Source organism: Orcinus orca, chromosome 9 (assembly GCF_937001465.1).
Source record: "Orcinus orca chromosome 9, mOrcOrc1.1, whole genome shotgun sequence".
Classification (NCBI taxonomy): domain Eukaryota; kingdom Metazoa; phylum Chordata; class Mammalia; order Artiodactyla; family Delphinidae; genus Orcinus; species Orcinus orca.
The window spans coordinates 67,178,200-67,204,766 of NC_064567.1; the positions used below are offsets into that span (position 1 = coordinate 67,178,200).

General features: G+C 34.1%; 1 protein-coding gene across 8 annotated transcripts in view; it reads right to left on the bottom strand.

Moving 5' to 3' along the window:
• Window positions 1-26,567, bottom strand: part of DGKB (diacylglycerol kinase beta) — a 703,399-nt gene that overhangs the window by 408,177 nt on the left and 268,655 nt on the right. For all 8 annotated transcript variants that reach the window (XR_007479225.1, XM_049714819.1, XM_004263483.3 and 5 more), the window contains 2 exons: window positions 3,790-3,875; window positions 2,246-2,335 (listed from right to left, as the gene is read on the bottom strand). Coding sequence is in view for 7 of the 8 variants with exons in the window: in XM_049714819.1 (XP_049570776.1) it covers window positions 2,246-2,335; window positions 3,790-3,875 (176 nt within the window). In the remaining variant the exon portion in view is untranslated. The remainder of the gene's footprint in view (window positions 1-2,245; window positions 2,336-3,789; window positions 3,876-26,567) is intronic.

A 26,567-nucleotide genomic window follows, 5' to 3' on the forward strand; every position in this document is an offset into this window, starting at 1 on the left:
AATGGTAATCCAAATTATCCTTTCAAAAACTATGATTCCCCACATTGCCACATTTTCTTAACAGTCTTTTATGCCCCCAAATTAACCTATTTTGAAAACACAAATGTCACTGTGCCACTCTGCTTTTGAAACTCTTCCGAAGTTTCACTGTGCGCTTCAAAGTCAATCACATAAAATTTTTACCATGACCATTAAGACCTGCATAATCTGGCTCCAGATTCTCTCTCCAACGTCATCCTATTCACCCCGCTGAGGCCATACCTACCCACTGCCCCATAACCTCTTAAGAGTTACATCAGCCTTCCTTCAGTCCTTTCAGTACAAAGAGCTCGCTCTTTCTTCCTCATATTTTAAATCCAGCTTAAATGTTACTTCCTCAGAGAGGTCTTCTTGACCATATAGCTGAATAGTTCCCCTCGGTTATTCTCTGAAAATACACTCTGATTCTTTCATATCCTTGACCTTATTTTGTAATGACATATTTCATTATTCAGTGATTTATTGTCTGTGTACGCAATGAAAATGTAACCTCCAAAAGGGTAAGAACCCTTTATTTATTTTCTCATTTAATATCCATCACCTAGAACAGTGCCAGCACATGCTAGACATGCACAAAGAGTTCATCATCAATATACACTGTGACATATACTATAATCCATGTGTCTTTGGCCACTGATAAGAATATCTTTAAAACTGTTTACAAGGAAATAATTAAAGGATGCCCTGAATGGAACTTCTATATCAATTTTGAGATTTAAGTCATTTGCCAGCTTGAAGCCAAAATAAAATTATTAATTTTCAAATATCAAAAATATTTCCAGAGGAGTACGTAAGAAGCCACATGCATGATTCTCTTCCTTTTAATCAATACACGTATATTAACATTGGCAAATATAAGCATCTCGTAAGCAATGGTTCATTCTATCTATCTATATCTATCTTTAGATTCTATACAATTTAACTCAGTATTTTATAATATTCTTCTACTAAGTTATATCCTTAATGAAAGTTACAAATATATCATATACCATGTTTTTAACTTGGTTTCAAATTCTGTCAAATACACAAATACATGTATATACATCTTAGAGTTCACAAGTTGCCCAGGTATTCATGGAACAATTCTTCTCAAATTTTGTTGTAAATCAAGTTACTTAGGGAGTTTGCTTAAAAAAAAATCAACTGTCTGGGTCCCATCTCTAAAGATTTCCATTTAGCATATTTGAAGTAAGGTCGGTCCACTATATTTTTAACAAGCTTCCCAAGGGCTTCTGATTTACACTGTCTTACTAGACACTTTTCAAACTTCTCTGAGTTTAGATGCTAAAAATATTTAGGATTAGGTTCTTGTTTATTTAGCAAAATATGGTTTTCTTTTCTTTGATATCTTCTGGTAAGTTTAGCCTGTTAATGACACTTCAAATTATTTTAAGATCTCATCTTGAAATATTCTCCCTTTACTCACCTGTTCCATCTACACTATTCCATTTTCAGTTCCTTCAGTAATGTCAAGTGCCTTTGTATCTCTGGGCCTTTGCACTTGATGTTCCCTCTGCCTATAATGTCCACCCCCAGTTCTATATGGCTCCGTCATTATCCACCTATTAGGATTCTTCTTATGTCACCTCATCAATTCCTAGGTGAGGTCATTCATTATGTTGATTATCATCTTACTTGTCAGTAGGAAGTCTCACAATTTACACATGACTTCATGTTCCACTAGAATTTAAGGCTCCGTTGAAAGCAGATATTGTTTTCTTTCTATTCTTAACCCTGTACCCCAAGTGCAGAACACACCACCTGGTGCAAAGTGGGTCTCAGAAAATGTGTTACCTCTTGTACTTATTCCTGGACAAGTCATTTGTTAGCCTTTCAGTTTTTTTCCTTTGTTTGTGATTTTCTCACACACTCAGAGATTACAAATGTGAACATTATTTTAGAGTTAACCCATGCTTATCTCATTTCTTAAATTGGAAACCCCAAAACCAAAAAGGGTTGGAAGCTTGCCTGCCCCATCAAGTATATAATTGGCACTCACAGTCTAACTCTTGGTCCACTATTTGTTTCTCTACTCTAGACGATTGTTCAAAATTATACTACATATCTGACAGCAATTATGTTTGCTGAAATCACATGGCAGCTGTCATGCAGTGAAGAAATGCTGGATTTAGTTTTTGGGGGAAGGGTGCTCTGTACTATATCTCTGTTTTTTAAGTTTTTTTTTTTTTTTTTTAAGCTATTTTACCTCCTCCCCATCGCAGGCATCTTGCTAGATCATTGCCGGTCCCGAGAGGCAGAATAGCCACTGGAGGATGCTTGACTACATTTGCCTTTTCTGTAGAATTGAAAAATTGAAATAAAATAAATTTTTGATCACAGACAGAACAACAATGAAATAAACACAGGTTGGCATGGAAGGCATTCCACCAGGTACTTACAAACATAAAACGTTCTATTTTATAGTTATATACAATCATAAATTGATTAATTTGTATGTATTTCTAGCAATTTATAAAACAAATAAATACCAAAATTCACAGAGTGACAGGAATTTTCAAGACTTATGCATGAGGAAAGCCTTTTAAATATGTTAATTCAGTTAAAAATTGTAGCGTGTTTGAATTAACTCCGTTGAAATTCTCAAGGATGCAGGTATATACAACACAGGAATATTCATACAAGGACGTAAGCAGAGTGGAGAAGTAGCTTCCTATAAAAAGTCCTTTGCAACATCAACTCGAGGTACACTTGAAGGAATAAAATATTTTAAAAGTAGTGGAATTCTAAAGGTTAGTAAAACGCGAACAATGGTTTTGTGCTGCTCTGTGTCAGAGTCAACGACGTAAAAGATTACCTGGTTTTGTTTGAGGTTCAACATTATACAACATAGTGTTTGAGTCCAGTAAAGATATTTGCCACTGAAATTCCACATGCTTTTGTTTGAATCACTGAGAAAATCTCACAAACATATATTACTTTTCTTTATTCTTCTCCAAAGAATAAGCATATGTGGGTGTGTAGGAACGGGGAGGGAATAGATTATGTAGGGATGTGCCACAGTGTACTAGCCAAGGCTTAGATTTTGAGGGCTAATGCAAACCAACAATATCCTCCTGTTTTCACTAAAATTCTTACAAGTTCTCAGATACTGTTCAAGCAACTCCTTAATTTTTGCAGTTCTTGAACTCTGGCTTTCTCCTTAAATATATTAATACTACTGACATGGTTTATTGGAAGGCCAAAGAATACAATTTTCCCTGTTTTTCCTGTTTTAAAAATGTTAGTAGATTAAAGTCGTTAGATGCTTACCAAAAGTGTGCTGACAATATGTATTCATTTTTAATTTGAATATTTTTGAGAGTACGAAAAGGTAGAATATTCTCAACTGCATTGACTAAATAAAAGTTTGCTTCAATATATATAGATAGTAAAACTTCTTTTGAATCAATCTTTCCTTTTTATGAAGAGGCCTATTTTTAAAAAAGATTGGTCAATGCAGATCCAGAAATATTTGAGGATTTATTAAATTCCAAGAGAAATGAATGAGAAAAGAGGGATTTCTAGTTACTTGTAAATTATTTTGTCAGTTAAAAATTTGAAATATAGACAAATAAATTAAGCCAGTAAACAGTGTGTAACATTCCAGATGTCTAAGTGTATCACTATGTACTTTGTTTATTTAATGCATCCACATCCAAAGATATGGATGCACTAAATAAACAAACAAAATACACAGAATTTAAGGTTACCACTCTCACCCCAGCTACGTTAAATGTGTGTCTTCATTACCTATGCAGTCCAAAATCCACCCCACAGTTCCATCTCCACCGCAGGCTAACACTCTGAAATCAGGAACATCACGGAAAAAGCTTAACCTGAAAAATAAGCACGTTACGGCACATGATTGATATTTCAAAATTAGGACATTTTTAGTTTTGTATATTTAGCATTTCATCTAATGAAAGATTTTGATTTTATTGAAAAACTGTAGAATGAAATTCTGTAGAATGAAATTCTAAAATACAAGTATTACCATGTCCTAAGTTAACCACTGTCATCATATACTCTATATTCTATAATAAATATATTTTTTCTTTTATCAACTCTAAAGTTAAAAAAATAAAGTTAATAAATTATCATAATTTTCATTAAGATATACTCCCATATGCGGTATGCAGTTCACATAATGCAGAGTGACATATACAAAATTGTTTCATTTACTAATTTTTATTGATAAACAATTCTTTTGAATAATTATATAAATGTGACCAATGGGTCAGTAAATATGTCTTTGAGAGTTTTCTGCCTTCTCCATTACTGGGAGAAAATGATCAGGCTGCATATGAGGTTTTAGCCAACTGTATTCAGTGTTTCCTTCTGACTGAATGTGCAACTACAAGCCAGGCTTCCCCCTGTCTTTTGACCTGGCTGGCAGTGTTTGCCACCCAGGAATACTCAAGACTAATTGCGGGGTCAGCTGTGATAAATGTCCACTGCTTCTGCTGCTACTGCATGCAGTGTGCTTATTAATGCAACCTACCTTGGGGAAAATTACAAAGGCAGGTAGTGCCTCCAGTTATACAATCATACATGCCTATTTTCTTGTATAAAAAAAAAAAAAAGAATTGAAATAGGACAGAATATTTAGAATGTGCCTCTTCACCTTTCTTGCCCCAATGGTAACAATATAATACAGTTGGCCCTCCATATCTACAAGTTCCACATATGCAGATTCAACCAACCAGGGATCAAAAATCTTAAAAAGAAAAAATCCAGGGCTTCCCTGGTGGCGCAGTGGTTGAGAGTCCGCCTGCCGATGCAGGGGACGCGGGTACGTGCCCCGGTCCGGGAAGATCCCACATGCCGCGGAGCGGCTGGGCCCGTGAGCCATGGCCGCTGAGCCTGTGCGTCCGGAGCCTGTGCTCCGCAACGGGAGAGGCCACAACAGTGAGAGGCCCGCGTATCGCAAAAAAACAAAACAAAACAAAACAAAAAATATCCAGAAAGTTTCAAAAAGCAAAACTCAAATTTGGTGAGCCGCAACTATATATTTACAAAACATTTATATTGTATTTACACCTATTTACATATCATTTACATTTTATTACGTACTGTAGTAACCTAAAGACGATTTAAAGTATGCGCAAACACCATGCCTTTTTATATAAGGGACTAAGAGCATCTCTGGATTTTGGTACCTGGAGAGTCCTGGAACCCATCCCCAGGTATTCTTGTGGATACCACAAGAAAGTTTTCTATAGGATTACATATATAAATGTACACATGTAAATTTTATCACACACATATTTTTAACATAAACAGGATTATGCTATACATCCTTTTAATTTATCCGTGTGCATTTTTTTGACTTAAAAACGTCAGAGATCTTTCTGTGTCAGTGTACATATAAAGATTTATTATAAGTGAATATTAAATAGGGTATATAGTCTATGATTAAATAAGTCATTTCATGTACTTTTAAACTCTTTAGTGTTTCACTGTCACAAAAAACCAGGTATTGTAGTTAACATTATTTGAATACATTTATGTGAACAAGTGCATTATGTTCTGAAAGCTAATCTTCTATAAGGGAAATACTCCACTACAACATTATGATACCCTCTGAATGGCGCCCACTGTAGAAAATTAAGGGCCCACTTCCTTGAAACTCCAAAACACTACATATAAACAACTTTATGATGTTTCTTCAATAAGTGAAAAATACCATGGTGCTGTTATTGCATAATCACATGCCTGTTTACTAGTGGGTTGAACATATTTTTGTAGGTTTACAGATGTGTGACCTCCTTTGTGAACTGCATCTTTAAAGCCTTGTCCTTCTTTTCCATAAGTTGCATTTTATTATCTTATAAACTCTACATATTATGAGTGATATTTTTATTTAAATTAGCATTAGAAAAAAACATTTGGTTAATGTCATACAAACAGTGCGTAAACATAATAGAAATGTAAACAAATCAACTAAAACCCCATCCCCTGATACTAAGAGCCACAAATATTTAGAACATGAAAATTTCCTGTATTTCCTCATGCATTGTATTGTGGGCATTTACCTTTCGTTAGACATGTTGAAATATTTTCTTCCAGACTATCACTGGTTAGTTTGCTGTTATATAAGCAATATAATAAACACCTATATACCAGCTGCCCAACCCAGAGAGTAGAATATTCCTAATAACTTACATATACCTGCGTTCTTTCCCTATAGCACCCCCTTCCTCGTTAACAAAGGCGACCACTATTCTGAATTTCAGGTTATCATGTGTATGCCATAAACAACACATTGCATGTTGCTTTTTCATCTCAGCATTGTTACTAACATTCCTCCACGTAGCAGCTGAATTTCCATCCACGTGTAGTTATTTCTACTGCTGTGTTTAATACCATTTATGCGGGTATGCATTTTAAAATCCATACAATGGATATTTGGATTGATTAGCTTTATGTTCTCATAAAAAATGCATTTTCGACATATTTTCTGGTGCTCATGGACAGTGACCACTTTTGCAACTTTACAATATCATGCCAAACTGTTTCCTATAGAAGTTGTACCAATGTAGGTATGTAAAAGGTGGAAAAAAACTGTGCCGAGCCCATCCTAACACTTGTAATGTCATACTTGGTAATTTTATGTGTTTCCTCGTTTGTGAAATGCCTTTTCATATCTTTACTCCTTTTTTACTTGTTGATTTGTAAAAATTCTTTACTTCTTGATTTTAATCCTTTGGTTTTTTTTCTCTTTTTTTGGGCAAATATTTCCTATAGGTTTAAAGTTTTTTACTTTCCTTAATGTATATTTTAACAAGTATCATTTTAGTTTTAATGTATTCCAGTTTATCAATCTTTTGATAAATGGCTAGCACTTTGGCCTCTTTGTGTAACAAACAATGTTTCCTCAGTGGACAGAAGAGAGTTCACATTTACTCTCCTAAAATTTCAGTTTTAATTTTTTTAAAAAATTATTTTATTTTTGGTTGCGTTGGGTCTTCATTGTTGCACGTGGGCTTCTCTAGTTGTGGCAAGCAGGGGCTACTCTTCGTTGCGTGGGCTTCTCATTGCGGCGGCTTCTCTTGTTGTGGAGCACAGGCTCTACGCATGCAGACTTCAGTAGTTGTGGCACGTGGGCTGAGTAGTTGTGGCTCGCGGGTTCTAGAGCGCAGGCTCAGTAGTTGTGGCACACAGGCTTAGTTGCTCCGCGGCATGTGGGATCTTCCCACACGGCTTGAACCCATGTCCCCTGCGTTGGCAGGCGGATTCTTAACCACTGAGTCACCAGGGAAGCCCCTTAAGTTTTAATTTTGACATAGAAATTTTATGTGGTGATGTAAGATAGGACGGTGTGAGTTCTTGGAATAGAATAGATAATATATATAAAATATACACAATATTCTAGAGTGGTTCTGTCTAGTAGTGATCCCTTTTTTCTTTTCCCTTCTTCACTGCCTTCTTTCATCCCTCTGCCCTCCCTTTCCCTTTCTCCATTCCTCCTATTCTTGCCTCCTTTCTTCTGTCCTTTTGGGTGTTGTGCAACTATTTTTCTTTTCATTTTTAAATCCATCTTTTCATGTTTTGGATAATTCAGTTTTCTATCATGCAAGTCCATCATAAATCAAATTTCCATATATGGGTATTCTTCTTTTTAGAATCTGTTCTATTTTATTCATGAATTTGTCCATCTCTGAATCAGTACCACACTCTTACAACACTATAGCTTTATAGTTAATCTATGTCTCATTGAACATGAAATCTTAGCTATTATTTTTTTCTTTGCTTTACTGTACACATATTAAATTTAACTTGTCATATCCCATAAGGGTGAAAATAAAAACACACACACACAAATCATAAATGTTTTAAAAAATTGCATTACATGAAGTCTATTGATCAGTTTTAGGAGAAATAACATCTATATGGTGTTAATTCCTCATCCATGAATATAGGATTTTTTCAATCAACTTATTCTTTAATATCCTTAAATAAATTACAACATTTTTTTGCTTGCAGGTCATTGTTAGATTTATTCTTGGTTGTCTTAAAGTTTATGTTGGTATCTTAAATTTTTAAATTGTTTATTAAAATTAATGTTTTTGTTGCTGGTATATATAAATATATTTGACTTTTATATATTGATCTCACAAACAGCCACATTACTCCTCTTTTCTGTTGCCTATATTATGTTTGTAGATTCATTTGTATTTCTATGTAAACAACTGTATCATATGCTAATAACAATGGTACTATTAGTGATCTTCAATCCTTATAATTATTTCTCTCCCTGTCTTATTGTGCTGGCCAGAGCTTCAATACTTTATTGAATTAGAGTATTTATACAGAATATCCATATCTTGTCCCGGAATTTAAATGGAATATTTTCATAATTTCCCAACTTAGGATGATGTATGTTGTACGGATTTTTTCTTTTTCTTTTTTGAGCGACACCTTTCATACAGATAATAAAGTTTTCTTCTATTTCTGTTATATAGAATTTTTATTATGAATCAATGTTAATATTCTCTGTACCTTGTGAGATATTGAGATGATTTCATTTCATTGGTAATGTGGGCATATACACTTACATATTTCTGCATTATTAAAACATTCTTATAATACTTTCATATACCCAAATTGGACACTGTTATTAATATTGTTATAGAAAATTGGTTTTGCTTTGCTAACATTTTGTTCAGAAGTTTTTGTCTACATTCATGAACACAAGAGTATTTTTCTTCTTCATACCACCTGTCTTTTTATCAAAATTTTTCTGTCTCATAAAATGAATTGTAGAAGATGCCGCCCTTATTTTCCATTTTTTGGAGGCATCTATATAATTTTGGAAGTTCCTTAAAACTGGTAGCACTTGCATATCAACTATCCAATTTCTAGTGAGTCTTTGATTTCTTTTTTTTAATTAAGAGGTATTAAATAATTGTTTCAATTCCTTTAATTATTACTGAAAAAGATCCTATTTTCTAATTCTTTCTAAATCAGTTTTTACTAATTACATTTCTGCTTTAATTTGTCTATCTCCTAAGTTTTCAAAGACCTTGTCACTGAAACCTACAAAAGCTTTTCAAATTAAGCCAGGAGCTGAAAAAAGTTTACCATAGTTGTTTCTGGTGAAAGCCTAACCATCCACACGACTCACCATCACTCTTCCATCCATGATGATGTTTCATCTGTTTTCTTTTAAAATTGTCATCTTTGGTTCTTCAGCAGCATCCTAACCCCAAACATAAACTCCATGTGACTCTCAGACCAGCTTACTCTCTGTAAGTTGATTGCTAAATGGATTGAAAAATTGACTTCTCTATCTTAACTTCTTAATCCACTTCATCCATGCAGTTTTCCCTGGAGAGTCACTCATTCCTTATTTCATTCATTCCTTGAATAGTAGCCTTGGATAATTATTTAATCATTCTGAGCTTCAGTTTTCTTATCTTTAAAATTAAAATAATACCACCTGCTTTGTTGGGCTGTTTTAAGGAATAAACAAAGTGTGTATGTAAATTACATGGTACTATCCAGAGGTTATTATTAATTTAATAATTTTCTTTATTAAAAGTAGTAAACATATTTCATAGGTCAGATTGCCACTCCTCTATTTTACCACCTCTCCCACCCACAGCATTCTGGCAAAATAGTCAGCAAGAGAATTTTCTAACAAGTGAAGCTGGATGGACATTGATGAGACTTCTCCTACCTCCAAGCTGATACTATTAGGAGACCTATTTATGGCACTGGGGATAGTAAGTTCAGATGATAACAGCTCTGACTGAGAACAAACAAATGCAAGAGACGTGGAAAGAGTCAAAATGCAGGGCTTTATGTGACCATTGACTTTTCATTCATTAAGCTGCAAAGACCAGCAGATGTGAGGCTCCCACTTCATAGGTCATCCTAACGATGGGGAAGGTGAAGCCATGTGGAGCGTCTGAAAAGACTCCCTTTTGCGGAAACTTTAGTACCGTATACTGTACGTTCCACCTATCAATTTCAACATTTCACTTGAAAAACTAGTAGGTATGAACATTTTGTAATGAAATAATCATTCATGGCTCCTGAATTTATTTTTGCCATTTTATGGAAATTTTAAAAAATTAAAACGATTTTTAAAGCAGATAATGATTCTTGAGTCTTCAGTGTTCGTAATTATAGCACTGGTTCTCCTAGAGAGTTTTTTAATTTATCCATGATAGCTAAATTTGAAAAAGGAACCTATGTTAATGTATGTTTAGTAGCTCTGTGTCCAATGCCTTCTTATCACATATGCTCAACAGCCACCACTATAGCACATCCTAAAAAAAAGTGGGTGGTAAGATTGTAATGCTTTATACCACTAAAAGCAAGTCAAAATATTTCATCTAAGATTCAGAAGTCTACTTTCCATTTTAAATAAGTTTTAGGATAAAACTGATATAGAAAAATTAGTGTCTGACAATAGTATCTAAAAAGCACACTACAACAACTCGTTAAGAAAGAAAAACTGCAGTACTGATTCCATTATCTTGGAAAGTGTCTAATAATGAGATTTCTTAAATGACAATGTGTAGGAATTTCTTTTTATTCCAATAGCACATTTTATTATTCAAGGAAAATAAGTGATACCTGCCATTTATATCTAATTTTGATGTATCAGATTGAGCATATAAATATAATAAATGTATGGCTACTATAGAGTGTACATATTGTACATTATATGTTATAAAGTTATATTCTTTAATACTTAAAGGAAACCAATGTGCGACTGATAAATACTGTTAGCATAATACTCCAGAGTGAATGCTCATTTAATTGTACATATTCATTCCTTTGTATTAAAGAAACACAAGGCTGAAGGATCAAAAATGATTTTATCATATGTCATCAACTCTCTTCATCTTCTTCTTCCTCCTCTTTGTTTAGAAAAAATAGTTTACTTAAAGAGCTTGCCTTAAGAAAGGTCTGCATTTTGATTTAAACATTTTGAGCCAGATACAGCACACTTATCTCTTATTATTCAGCTCAATTCATATTCATACCTGTATGTACACAGTTATATGTTATTCTTACACTTATAGGATTAGATGGCTTCACAACTGTCTCACTAAAATCAGGCAGAATTTTCTGGTCTGTGATGTTGCTATTGTTTATTAAACTTTTTTTAATTTTTGGTCTAGAAAACCAATTCTTAATACCTTCCAACTCGTTTTCTAATACCAAAACTGTATCTATACATACCTTGGTGTCACTGCTATTATTACTGCTGCTGCAGCCACTCTGACAAAATCTATGCATGAAGCAATTATGTCCCTCAAAATTTCTCTATGCTATATATTTAAAAAGGGATGGGGGATATGCCATCTTTTTCTGTGGATTTTGATAATGTCAGCTTCAAAGTGATGACTCATCAACTTTAATGTACCTTCCCCATCATTTCAGCTTAAAGTAAAACTAATTATAACTATGTCTTCCCATCTTGAATCTATTTTACCAATAAAATACAAAGTTTAGGTAAATAAGGAAGTTCACCTGTTTCAACGAATTTGGCTAGTCTTTTGAGGATATTGTATGAAGATGAATTTATACTGTTTTGGGGGGGCATTTAATGTAAACAGTGGAATGATTATAAACAAAATGTTATTTGGACTCATCATTATGAACCCAGTAAAATTTAATGCTGTTCTCATCATATTCAGAAAAACTTTCAGAGTATTTGAGAAAATATATATCCCAATGAGCCATTAATAATTGAAACATTAATTTCATTATCTCTGGAAATCTCAAAAACATCTCGTACGCGTATGTGTATTTTAGAAGAAAAAGGGAGAGAGGCAGAGAAAAATGACAAAAAGAGAAAAATGAATGAATATTTACTCTTGGAAAACCTATGATATTATGCCATTAAATAACTTCAGTATTCTCCTTAGTGTAATACAAAATAGAAGTCAATAAATAAGCTCTGTAAAGTAATCCAAATATTTGTTCCTTCTTTGAATGGTGCACATACTTTTTGGAAAATTAATGTGTTAAAATGAATATCAAATGCTTTCAAGTCATTTTTTTTTTCTTTTTGCGGTACGCGGGCCTCTCACTGCTGTGGCCTCTCCCGTTGCGGAGCACAGGCTCCGGATGCGCAGGCTCAGCGGCCGTGGCTCACGGGCCTAGCTGCTCCGCGGCATGTGGGATCCTCCCGGACCGGGGCACGAACCCGTGTCCCCTGCATCGGCAGGCGGACTCTCAACCACTGCGCCACCAGGGAAGCCCTTTCAAGTCAGTTGTGAGTGAATAAAAACAAAGGAATACTTAGTGAGTTTTATTTTATACGCATCAGATCATTCCACCAAGTTAACTTCAGAATGTGAAGAAGTTATTTTGAATTAATAAATACATCTAGACATCTATTTTAAAAAATTACTTTGACTAGAATCAAATACAAAAGAATAACTATGCCTAAGAAAGAGAGATACATTTCATGGAAAATCCATATACCTAGAAAAGTAATTTTATGAATGATATAGCACCTGCATCAATTTGCTTATTTAATATGTATTTATTAACTACAACTGTGTATCAGGAACTGGGTTAGAGTCCAGAGACTCAAAAGCAAGATAAGAGTCCTTGCCATCAAGTATCTTAATTGAGAAGGCAGACAAGAAAACATCTGATTCACATTGCTATGGGATGTTTTAAAAACAGTTAATGCAGAATAACTAGAAGAGAATAAATGCATTGTCAGAGGGGATGGGAAAGTGAATGGTCTTTCCATGCATCAAGTTAGTGAATAAAGCTAGTGAACAGGTTTAGAAAAGGGTGAGAAAATGAGTTTAGTATTAGAATGTGAAATTTGAGATACCTATGGGACATTAACATGGAAATGTAGACTAAGTCAAATAAACCTACATGGACAGAGAAATCTGAGATGGAAGAAGATAGTCGGAAGCAATCTGTGTACACTTGATGATCAAAATCATGAAAAGAGAATAAGAAGAAGGAACATAGAGTTGTATTGCAGCAAAGGAAACCATAAGGTTCCTTAAACAACTGAAAATAGGGCTACTATATGACCCAGCAATCCCACTCCTAGACATATTTCCAGAGAAAACCATAATTTGGAAAGATACCTGCACCCCAATGTTCACTACAGCACTATTTACAATAGCCAAGACATGAAAGCAACCTAAATGTCCATTGACAGAGGAATAGATAAAGAAGATATGGTACATATATACAATAGAATATTACTCAGCCATAAAAAAGAATGAAATAATGACATTTGCAACTACATGGATGGACCTAGAGATTATCATACTAAGTGAAGTAAGTCAGACAGAGACAGACAAATATCATATGGTATTACTTATATGCGGAATCTAAAATAAATGATATGAATAAACTTATTTACAAAACAGAAACAGACTTGCAGACTTAGAAAACAAACTTATGGTTACTAAAGGGGAAAGGTGTGGGGGGATGGATAAATTAGGAGGTTGAGATTAATATATACACACTACTATATATAAAATAATCAACAAGGACCTACTGTATAGCACAGGGAACTCTACTCAATACTCTGTAATAACCTATATGGTAAAAGAATCTGAAAAAGAATAGATATATGTATATGTATAACTGAAGCGCTTTGTTGTATATTTGAAAATATGTATAACTGAAGCACTTTGTTGTACATTTGAAACTAACACAACATTGTAAAAAAACTACACTCCAATATATTAAAAAAAAAATGCTGGAGAGAGAGTGGAGAAAATGGAACCCTCCCACACTGTTGGTGGGAATGTAAAGTGGTACAGCCACTGTGGAAAACAGTACGCAAGTACTTCAAAAAACTAAAAATAGAATTGCCATATTATCCAGCAATCCCACTCCTGGGCATATATCTGGACAAAACTATAATTTGAAAAGATACATGCACCCCTATGTTTATAGCAGCACTATTTACAATAGCCAAGACATGGAAACAACCTAAAGGTGCATCGATGGAGGAACGGATAAAGAAGATGTGGTACATATATACAATGGAATACTACTCCACCATAAAAAAGAATGAGATAATACAATTTGCAGCAACATGGATGCACCTACAGATTCTCATATTAAATGAGGTAAGTCAGAAAGAGAAAGACAAATACCATATGATATCACTTATATGTGGAATCTAAATTATAACACAAATGAACTTACCTATGAAACAGAAACAGACTCACAGACATAGAGAACAGACTTGTGGTTGCCAAGGGGGAGGGAGAGGGATTGATCGGGAGTTGGGAATTAGCAAATGCAAACTATATATATATTATATATATATATATATAACTAAATCACTTTGCTGTATATCAGAAATTAACACAACATTGTAAATCAACTATTCTTCAATAACAAATTAAAAAAAAAAAGATCATGTTACAGTACAACAGACATGTACATGGATTTGCTCTTTTATGAGACTAAAACCTTGAGCAAATCTTAAGCTCCCTGATCATGAGTTTCCTTATTGGCAAATGGAGAAAATGCTTAACTCTTAAAGTGATAGTATTTTGCATATTCCCTAGCATACAACCAACAAATCACTATTATTATTATAAAATTAAGAAAGCATATATACATGAAATGAACGAAGTTCTGAGTGTGAAATTCTAAGAAAAAATGATATTAAAAGAAGTGACTAAGGAGAATGTATCCAGATATATAATAAGCAGCACCTCAGAGATAGGAGACATTGATTTTCTAATATCCAAGGGAGATGAGACTTTTAAGATAGGTGAAAACAGCTAAAACTACGTGACTTAACACTTAGCAATTTATCAGTGACAATAGCAATGTCAGTGGAGAGTAAAGTCAAAACCCCAACTGCACTGAAGAGGTGATGGAAAAGTGAAAGAATAGCCCATTTTATTAAGAATGTAGTTGTGAAGAGACAAAAGAGTTGAGAAGGTAAGTAGCTATACATATCCATAGAGATTTTTCAAATTAAAAATGAGAGTATCCTCAATTTCACATGTTGCTCATGTTTTTGCAACTCCACAATGACCTGGGAATTGTTTTTCTGTTTTCCTTTTGGTCTTGAACCTCTATCCTTTATCCATTCCTGTTGTAATTTGTGATTATTATAACACTTTCATCATCACACATGTTTTCATAAACTAATCCAAGTCATTTTAACACAGAGTAGTCATATGTTAAAAAGGGATTACATACTTGAGCTAAAAAGCCATTAGAATAGGAACAGCTCAAGATGTAATAATAAGAGGGTGGGAATAATAAATTAAGTATCAAAGAACCAAGAGGAACAGGGACCCAGAACAGAAGTTGAATGCACCTTATTTAGGAGGAGAGATGCCTCATCCAGTGAGAGGGAAGGAAGTCAGGATGGGTATGAATATCAATGTGTTCATAAGGGTAGGAGTAAGGAAAATAAGTTAGAATAATTTACTTGCCATGGCCTCTGATTGATTAATTAGGATCAGGGACAAATACTGGTTTTGTGGAATGTGACGTTTAGAAAAATCTGAAACCCTCTTTAAGAAAAAATATGCAAAAAATGTATATAAATTTAGGTTTAGATAAATTATATATAAATATATAAATGTAATATATGAATATATACATAAATAGTTATTTAAAATAAGAAATCACAACAAACTGAAAATTTAAGATAGCTCACAGATATGACATCATATGATCTAGAATAAAAACATAATAATTAATTAGCTTGATATACTTAAAAATTTTCCATTTATTGGCTTTTCATATGAACAATTTTGAATAACATATTTATGAAGAGATAAAAAGATGAGATCAAATTGTAGATTTCTATAAGCTGATTGCCTCTATATCAAATTGCCTTAAACTTTCATGCTTCTTGAGTTTTAGAGTTTTAAATGCAAGAGCAGGGCATAATTTGAAAAAGTCCAGTTGGTATAGTACTATCCATAGAAATGTTAAAGACTTCATTACTTCAGTGACCTAAGACTTGAGTCTTACTTTTTTTTCCCCAAAAGGTCCCTTAGCACCTGTAGGATCAATAAGAGAATGACTGAATAATTTGTGAATGTGTGTGTGTGCATGTGCACATGCATACAACTTGACAATTAAGGCCTTCATTGTAATTCATAGACTATTAAAGTGTCTTTGAAAGCAATTATGATTTATGTGCATACCAAAACCAATGCAAAGCATATATTCTTATCTGTATGTTTCTTACATTAGTAAAACATGTATTTTTGTCATGATGATGTGCTCCACCAAACTCTGTATTCCAATTATCACCATAGGAACAAATAATTGAATCTTAAGCGCTGAACTTTTTAACTGAGTCTGTGATAACATGATCAGTAATGTCCAATGTTTTACCATCAACCAAATGAACTTCCAAAAACTTGATTGGGGGTCCACAAGTTGCATACACTCAAATCATTATTGCAATAAATGAATTTTCTATTTAAAACATCTGATCACTCTAATGTAAAAACGGCATTACTGGATCTTTTTAAAGTTCTTCTTTTGCTAGTGGACCAAAATCTTAACAGCTATTACTTCACTTACAACACACATAAGAAAACTTGAAATTGAAAATGCACATTAATTTAAAAGTCACATTTGATCTAAATGAAAAATCATGCTTAAAAGAGTGCTATACAAAGGGATTTTCTGCAGTTTCAATGATTGCCTTCAAGCAGAGAATTCGCTATTAATTTGAGGCAGATACTGATGCTTCTTTAGCATTTTTGTGTTTATGGTTTCCACATGGTCAGTGATATCACTAGAGCTCCCATCGCTGATAGTAAAGATTGATAAATATTTCATAGAAGTTATGTATTCATCATCAACACTTTTTAAAACAAAAATTCATAGAAATGCAGAACTTAATTTTTCATTTAATATTCATTTTCATTTTTGAGATATATTTGCTGAAAAGTTTTATTGCAAAATAAAAATGCATAATATAACACAATATTTATAAACTACATGTTTAATTTGTAAGACACCAAGGAAGAGTATTCAAACTTCATTAAACGTTCTTGGCATGACTGCTCATCTTCTCTTCCTCACATATATTTCATGTACATCTAACCTGTGATTTCCCACATCTCCACTGACAATGCTGATTGCTATATTTGTTCCCATTTGCATCTCACAAGGAGAGGAGAGGCAGAGGCCACAGCATAATGGACTGGTATAACAAGTATACCAGTTGGCCAACAAGGGCTTTCAGTGAACATTTATTTTTGTCTTTGAATTCTCTGTACACTGTATTGCACAAGAAGTTGTTGCTTATATGTGGGAAGGATTGGGAAGAGAAAGTTTTTTTGCTTTTTTAGATGAAATGATTATAGGTTAAAGTGAGAACTGTGTCCACTGGACATGTAAGTGTCTTACATCTGACTAGAGGATAACAGCAGAAGCAGGAATGTGCAAATTAGCTCTCAAACCCCTCAAGTTTATTATAATGTATCCATTAATAATAATACTTAAACTAAAAATACAAAATTCTTATGCTAATACTAAATTGAGTTGGATGCTGGGACACCAGGAATAAACCAGAAGAGTCCTGGGTAAACTTAATTATTATGGTCGCAGTAGTTGTAAGACCCTATGTGATTTGGCCCGTCAGTGCTATTCTAATATGCTATGTCTATCCATTCCGCTCCAGCCATGCTGGCCTTCCTGCTAATGTTCCCCAGTCGTGTCAAATATTCTCCCATCATGGTGCTTTTCGTCTTGCTCCTCCCTCTGCTTTAAATGTGATTCTATGTGATGACCAAATGGCTTGCTTCCTCATCTCCTTCATGTCTATACTCAGTGAGTCTTTCCCTGCTCAGCCTATTTAAAATAACCATCACAGAACACTCACTACCAATGTACACTCTGTTTACCTTCCCTGCTGACATGTGTATATTTTATTAGTTTAATGTGTGCCTTCCTCCACTAAGACCATGAGGGCAGGAAGTGATGTTTCTTTTGTTCATAGTGAATTGGCAGTGCTAAGACTTTTTCCTGACACCTGGTAGCCATTGAATTAATACATGCTGAATCAATTTATATTACTAATACTATTATATATATATATAGATTGCTGTTGTTATTGTTAAACTACCATTTCACTTTTACTTAGTTGTTGAATCACTATTCTGTTTGAGTGTGGACTACATTTAACAGTCCACTGTTATTATTTCTAATTAAATTATAGGAGTATGTTACTACATTATCATTAATAAAGGATTCTGAGATAATCATCTGCTATGAGTTTTCTTATTTTCACTCATTAGTAAGATGCTGTTATTTGACTCCCTGGAGCTGATGGTAAAGTTGTGCCAGGGAGCTTGCTGGACAGGCTTAGATAATAATAGCAAACTGACAATAGTCAAATAAAATAGTTTATGATACTTATTAGAAACTTGCCTTTTGTAGAATAAAATAAGAAACAGGTAGAAGGATATACACAAATGCATTGGTTATTTCCAACAGCCAACTTAGGAGAAAATATTCTTCTAGAGTGTTCAAGGAATTTGGATAAAAAAATCACCTCTAAACAATAACACATCGATCTACAGTCTGTTACTGAGCTCCTCTTTTCTCTGTGAATTGAGTAACAAAAGTTCAGAGTTTTCAACATCTTTAAAGTAATAATCGATTTGTTGATGTTTGTGGAAAGTGACTATAGACTTGTAATGCCCAAAATTCTTTCACGAGGCTAGAAGTTATAGGACTTTTAACTGTAAAGCATGTTACATTTTATTACTTGTATTTGACATGTTGATCTTTAATACAGATGCATATATCGCTTCTCAAACTCAGTCACTCCATTGATCAAGGCAGAGACAAAATTATGCTCACACATTTAATTGGGGGGGATTGCAAAATAATCTGCATCATATTTTATGATTAATCATTAGGACTGAAAGGGTCAATTGAGTGCTTTGTTTTTACATTAGCAAAGCAACGATTTTTTTTTCCTGGAAATTTGCAGTAGAGCTGCATTGAATTTTGATGAACATGTTCTTAGCATTTTGAGGATTTTGTTCAGCTCTCTGACACAACAAGATTTCATAACAAGAGACATATGTAATATGTCATAGTTCTGATTCAAGAGGGTTTTTATTTAAGTAAAATATGGTAGAAACTTTGTTATATAAAATGATATTTTAAATTAAGAAAGTAATGAAATCTGTGGAATGTGTTATGTGTTTTCTAAATTACAAATTTATTTTAACAGGAGAATGTATTCCAAGGCTTTACTATGGAAATATGTGTGATACTTGGAATATGTGAATCTGTATGTTGACTGTTAAATTTTATTTTTTTAATTATATATGTTTTACAGTTAGTTCAGGTAGATGAAACCAAAGATTTTTTTAAAGCACCTATTTCACAAACAATTCATTGTTGTGATTGTTCACTATGCTGAACAATCTGGAAAATAAGTTACATAATTTAAAAATATTTATCTTATATATTTTTTCAATTCAATAAATACTTGTTATTTTTTACTTAAATATTTTAGGGATGATATGAGAAAAAGCCATCTGTACTTTCATGAAGCTGATAGTCAGAAGGGAACAACCAACATCACGAGTATACAAAAAACTTGATATTAACTTTTCATAAGTCACATTAGCATATGCAGTTGGTATAACAGCTAGAGATGTGCATATTTATTTTAATGTTGTGAAGGAAAAAAAATCTCATTCTGTGAAGACCAATGAGCGATATATGTTTTATATTTCATTTTTGCAACTATTTTATACCTCAAAACCATTCATTCAATTATATCATAATATGCTTCATCAGGAAGAAACAACTTACATGATACAGACTCTAGTTTCAGATATCTTTAAGTAGTCATTATCAGAGTGAGAGAATTTATGTAAAGAGATACAGTAAAGACAAACAAATAAACGTCTATTTCTATCTTGCAAACAAAGATAAAAAGGGAACTGACCAGAGAGTTTTGGTATTTACTAGATAATTTACACTAGGGATTAGCAGAGTTTCGATACATCAAGAAAAGCATCTAAACAAAATGTTAGAAAAGAAGAATAAAGATAGGACGAGAGAAGAGAGGCATACAAAAAGATCTAAAAATTTGGTATGGTAAAGAGGAACAATGGGGAAAAAAAGGAAATTAAAAGAATGAATAACTGCAGGCTCAGGGTGGCAGATAAAATATTTTTTAAAAAGGGTGTCTATAGTACCATTGGAAAAGTCATAAACCAGGAATAGAAATGAAATTAAATCACAAATTAGAGTAGTAAAGAGACCTTACAGAATAGAACAACTTAGAAAGCAATACATTGAAAGGGAACTGCTGCAAAAGGCACTCTCTGCCCCCATGGCTGACCCAGGATCAGGGATGGCACAGCTAGAAACAGGGGTGGGAAGAGTTACGACACGTGAGGTCAGCTATGGGATTAAGTGAAGGATTACAGCATAGCCTGGCTAGGGTCCCATTTCAGAGGAGCTACCTGGGGGTTTGCCTCCTGGATAACAACTGAGGAACGGCTCTCTAACAGAATTGCACGTCTACCATTGGGCATGCAGCCTGGGCACTGGCATCAGATATAAAACAGGGCATTCTCATAGTTATCGAGATGAAAGTAGAAGCTCAATACAATTCCATCCAAACTCATACTTTAAAAACTCAAGACAATAACAACACATTGAAGAGAGTAAATGTCATTAAATTTTGAGAGAATAATTAGGGAGTTACATTATATAAAACAGTCTCCAGTGAGAATCAACAAATAGATCTATGAAGCAAAGGAAAGGGAAGCAACAGTCTAATATATATATTATTTCACCATATATAAAGTACGTCAAATCAGTGGTGAAACAGTGGACAAATGAACAGCTTTCGTTGGGACAGCAAGATTTCAATCTGAAGGAAAAAAATGTTCCATGCCTACATCCTAGTCTGTCAACGCATCTCTAAGAAAAATGTAATCTTTAAAGATTAGAAATTGAAAACAAAATGAAAAATCAATAAAAGACATAACAATATTTCAGTAATTTTGGCTTGAGTAAAGGTTTTTCTAAAATATAAAGTTGAGAAATCATTCAGGGTAGAATTAGCAATGAAAATTTTATATATTTATATGGACAAGAAAAAGAACAAAATATACAAACTGAAAGCACACAGAACAAATGAGAAGAAAACACTTGCAACATATATAAAATGATAATATTTATACAATAAGATTTTAAAATGAACACAAAAAAGACAAACCAAAAGGAAAACAGGCAAATAAAAGAGCACACGTGTAAAACTGATAGCTAGTGGGAAGCAGCCGCATAGCACAGGGAGATCAGCTCAGTGCTTTGTGACCACCTAGAGGGGTGGGATAGGGAGGGTGGGAGGGAGGGAGACGCAAGAGGGAAGAGACATGGGGATATATGTATATATATATATATATATATATAGCTGATTCACTTTGTTATAAAGCAGAAACTAACACATCATTGTAAAGCAATTATACTCCAATAAAGATGTTAAAAAAAAGAAAAAAGAGCATACGCTTTACATAAGAAATCAAAAGTTTAGTATATATAAGACAAAATGCTTGTTTGGAGCATCTGTTGGTTTTGCCTTATTTGACTGTGGGGAAACATGCTGCTGAATACAGTTTTGGTACGTCTATCAAACAAGGAAACCAACTGCATTGACCCAAACAATGCGGTAGGCACGTGGCCAAACCTAGGCCTATGAGACACTTCTTTTCTAAATTTGAAAAATGTGAAACACAAAGATCACGATAGGTTGCTGGTGCAAAAAACTAATGCTTGTCTAAGAATTTATAGTAATATAAATTTAATGGGGAAGTTACTCTAATTGTAGCATATCAATATGGCCTATAATACCTATTATATAGTAATTAATCTACTAAATCAGTGGTTTTCCATGCTGTCTCCACATAATCAGCTGGGGAGCTTTTAAGAAACTGAAGTGCCTAAGCCCACCACTCAGATATTCTGAATCTGGCTGTACTCCCAACACCTCCTTCAACCCATACCTATGCCCTCATAGGGAGTTCTCCATTCTCACAGTTCAAGGATAAAAAAACAGATTTACCAGTGCCTCTCCATGATATATCAGAAGTAGCTGGAGGTAGGCTGCTATGGCAGTACAAATAAACTGGGAATAATTTGAGGACAGAAAAGAATGCCATTTGACCTCTGGGCAGTATCTCAAACAATAAAATGTCCTGTTTACCTTTTCTGGACAGAGATGTTTAGAGTTTAGGAAACATACCAATTGAATAGTACTGACTAACAAATATTTCTTACACTATTAAGGACTCGGAAAGGATAAGAATGGAGAATTACTGATGGAAGCAAAATTTATATGAGTGAATTTCTCAGAATGGACCCATAATTGGGAGTATAATTGCTCCAAAGGAATGCCAGTTAGCAAGTTTTCTTAGTCACTCCCAGTGAGTGTTCAAAACACTCATGTTCATGTTGGTAGGGTTGGAAGCTTTGGAAGGGATAAACAACATGAATTTATCTTCAACAAGAAGAGTAGGTACTGACTCTGGAGTACTCAACTGTCATCAAATGAACCAATTAGTGAATTCCAATATGTTGCTATACCTCAAGGGAACCTAAGCCAGCTACTTAAGGGTAGCCTAAAATCCCTGGACCCTTTCCATAATGCAACTGCAGCCATTTGTCCTCACTAACTAGACATTTGTTCTAGCAATTGGATTTACTTTTCTTTCCCATTATGCCTGTGTCAATGGTCATAGCAAACGACTTACTGAATGCCTTAACCACTATCATAGTGTCTCACATATTGCTGTCTCCTTTCAAGGAATACCTTCACAGAGAAGGAAGAAAGACAGTGGGCTGATGCCCCTGTGACATAAAGGCCTTCTTATATGTTTTATCAAGGAGAGACAGTTGTCCATAGAACACTGAAATAACCTACTAAAGACTCAATCACTGAATCAGTGGGGGCACTTAAATGGTGTATGATCAAACAGCTATATCATGTGCTCTGGACTATACGATGCTGCTTTACCCAATTCAGAAAACATGGTTCTGGAACCTAAATGTAAAGCTTGGTGAGGAAACTTACACTTACACTTAATACTCACTGTGAATCTTAAATTTATGTGTCAAATTGGCTGGGCCACGGATGCCCAGAAAGTTGCTCAAGCATTATTTTTAGTGTTTCTGCGAGGGTATTTTTAGATGAGATTTAACATTTAAATCAGTAGACTTCATAAAGCAGACTGCCCTCGCTCATGGGTGACCCCCATCTAATCAGCTGAAGGCCTGATAGAACAAAAGGCAGACCCTAACCCAAGAAAGAGAAAATTCTCCAGCCTGATCACCTTTGAACTGGGATGTTGATTCTTCCTAGTTCTACAGCAGCTTGCCAGCCTTTGGACTCAAACTGGAAGATCAAATTACAGATTTGGATTTGTCAACCTCAATCAGCATGTGAGCCAATTCCTTATAATAAATTTCTCTCTATACATATGTACTATTGGTCTGTTTTACTAAAGAACACTGACTAATACATGCACTTTCAAATATTTTGCTTCACATTCCCTTGGTTTTGAACTCTTAGGGTTGAGATGTTTTAACACCAAAGAGGAATGGTAGCATATGAGACAGTAAAATTTTCATTGAATTGAAGCTAACACTTGGGCATTTTGAGGCTCCTCGTACCACTAGACTAACAGGCAAAAAGACAGATAGGATGTTAACTGGTATAACTGACTCTGATTCCCAAGGAGAAATTAGGTTTGCTGCTATATAATGGGAAAAGGGAGTACTAATAGGACCTCTACTCCGATCATTGGTTGAGTTGTAAGGGCTAGGTTACATACAGTCACAAACAACCCAAAATCTTCATGGCATAATCTCACAGAGGCGTCTTTATCATCCATTCTACAGGGACGTGGGGTAAGCGGGGCTGGGGGTAGGGGCTCTCTCGCGTGGTTTTCACTCTGGCATCCAAGCTAACCAACAGGCCAATATTGAATACTGCTGGTCACTGTGGTAGAGGAAAAGAAAGAGTGGAAAATTTACTTTCTGCTCACAGTTTATTGTAAGAGAAAGCCATATAGCCACTCTTAATACCTAAGGTGAAAGGACTGAAATCAAGATCAAGTGCCTGGCAGAAGACCTGGAAATATTTGATAAACAGTACTAATACCGTCAGGTACTACCATGCCTATCATTCAAGGCACACGAGAAACAAATTCAGCCCTATACAAGCAGTACTTCCAAAATCTCAGACCTATCAGGTAAAAATGTTTGAGTCACTATGCTGGGGAAACATTTCCAAGAAGCTGAGAAATGTTTTATGTTTCAGCTACAGTTTTCAATCAGTAGTAAAACCAGGACTATAGACTTTACATGTGTTTTATTCTTTGTATTATTAAGAATATCATTTAATGAAATTCATATTTAGAGTTAAATATGTAATTTTCTCATTACATTTCTGTATATTGAGACCAAATGGATGAAGGGAAAGGAGAAAATAGTCATCTCCAGAGATGTTTTAGAGAACCAGGACTTGAAGCTGGATATAGTAACAATATGAGACTTGGGATTGTCTACATTTTAGGAGGATGTGTATTTTTGGCTACACATTTAGCAGTAGCAATATGTTGAATGGTATTTTTTTCAACTTTTATGTTCAGAAAAGAAGAGATATTGGATAACTCAATGGTTGGACCGTGGTGAACACCTATTGTTTATTCCCACCGAGAATTCATCTTTCATCCTCAGGTTATATAGCATCCTCATTTGGCTTTGAGGAGACAAACAATTTAGATAATAGTCTTGACAGGACTGTTAAGTCAAGATGCTCCATCCCAAAGTAGCCAAGGCTGTGTCATGGGAAACAAGAGAGGCTAATAAATATGCTTCTCCTGGGGATATAAATTTTGAATATAAAAGCAAGAATACCAGAAACAATTGGAATCAATTTCTCTTAGCAGTAACTCCTACGGACTCTGTCTTTTTAGTCATAATTTCCTCAAATTGTCCTGATTCCTATCCTTTCTGAAACATAGTTCTTCATTTTTCCATTAATTATATGAGCTACTTCATAATTTTCCAGTAAACTCTATTTTGGATCATAAACCAGATTATATTTCTGCTGTTTATAGAAAAGTCAATCTAACTAATGCCATATTCAACTTTATAACTGATTAGCCATGCAAATAAAAATGATAAGGATATATTTTCACCTAGTATATTTAACAATAATAAAAATTACTGAAGATAGCCAATTTAAAGTAGGGCATGGGAAATAAAACATTATATATTGCTGCTGGGATTATAATTTGATACAAACTTTTTGTATAGTAATTTGGCAGAACCTGAGAAGTAAAACTGAAAATATTTGAATATGCTTCTAAAAACAGATACATTGATAGACATTAACTTAAATTATGCCAAATATTTAAAAGTGCAGGCAATATAAATATTTCCCAATAACAGAATACTTAACAAAACTATGGAATACTGTGCAGCTCTTAAAAACATTTAAACTGATCAATATCTACTGAACTCAAACAATATCCACCATATGCTTTCGAGTAAAAGGAAGCAAGTTGCAGAGCAGTAAAAAAACTACAGTCTAAGTTATATTAAAAAATCCATTTATCTATGCAACACATATATGTGTGTGTCTATATATGAATACATTGTATATATATGAATACATTCTATACATACAGTAGTTTTTATATTTATAGAAGTTCTTGGAGGATATGCACAAACAATTCACAATAATATCCTTGAGAGGTGGTAGTGCTTAAAGTGGGGCCCTTAACTTAATTTCTAAACAATATTCATTGTAGTATAGAATTGTACAAGTACACTTATTACTTTTATTTTTCAGTATATTAAACTAGAGAAGATAATAGGATGGCTAACAGTTAAAGAGTAAAAGGAAACATGTAATAGATATTTAAAGTGGAGTAGGAAAAAAAATGAAATGAAATGAGAAAACAAGGCTAAAATCAAGGTTATTGCAATAAATTTACATAGAGCTACAAAGTGATTATGTTATTGATTATTAATTAATGATATTGATAACAAATAACAGTCAGAGGACATATTATGTGGTAAGCACATTTTTATATGCTTCATGGGTAACACCCAACTTAATTTTATAACTAGCCTATGAGGCAGGTACTATTCCTTCATTTCACGGAAAAGACCATGACGACACAGGGTGGTTAAATGATAAGGTTTATAATTAGCAGAGTCGTTGCGTATTTAGTTTAACTATAAAATACAAGCAAATCCTGGATTTACTTGGTCTGGTGGACCTACAGAGGTCTTGGAGTAGCTAAACTTCTTAATGCAAAATTCCTTAATCCTGCAGATTAAGAGCTACTTCTTTGAAGTTCAGAGAATACTAAAGAACAAGAAAAAGAGGCATCCTGACTGAGCTTCTGTGTTAATATCAAGACTTTACTTTTCCTTGTCTTTAACTAGACTGGAACGTCCAGCATGTGTCTCACCTAGCCAATAATCTGACCATGATCCTCTACCTGGTGGAGTCTGGAGTTTGACAAAAGCAG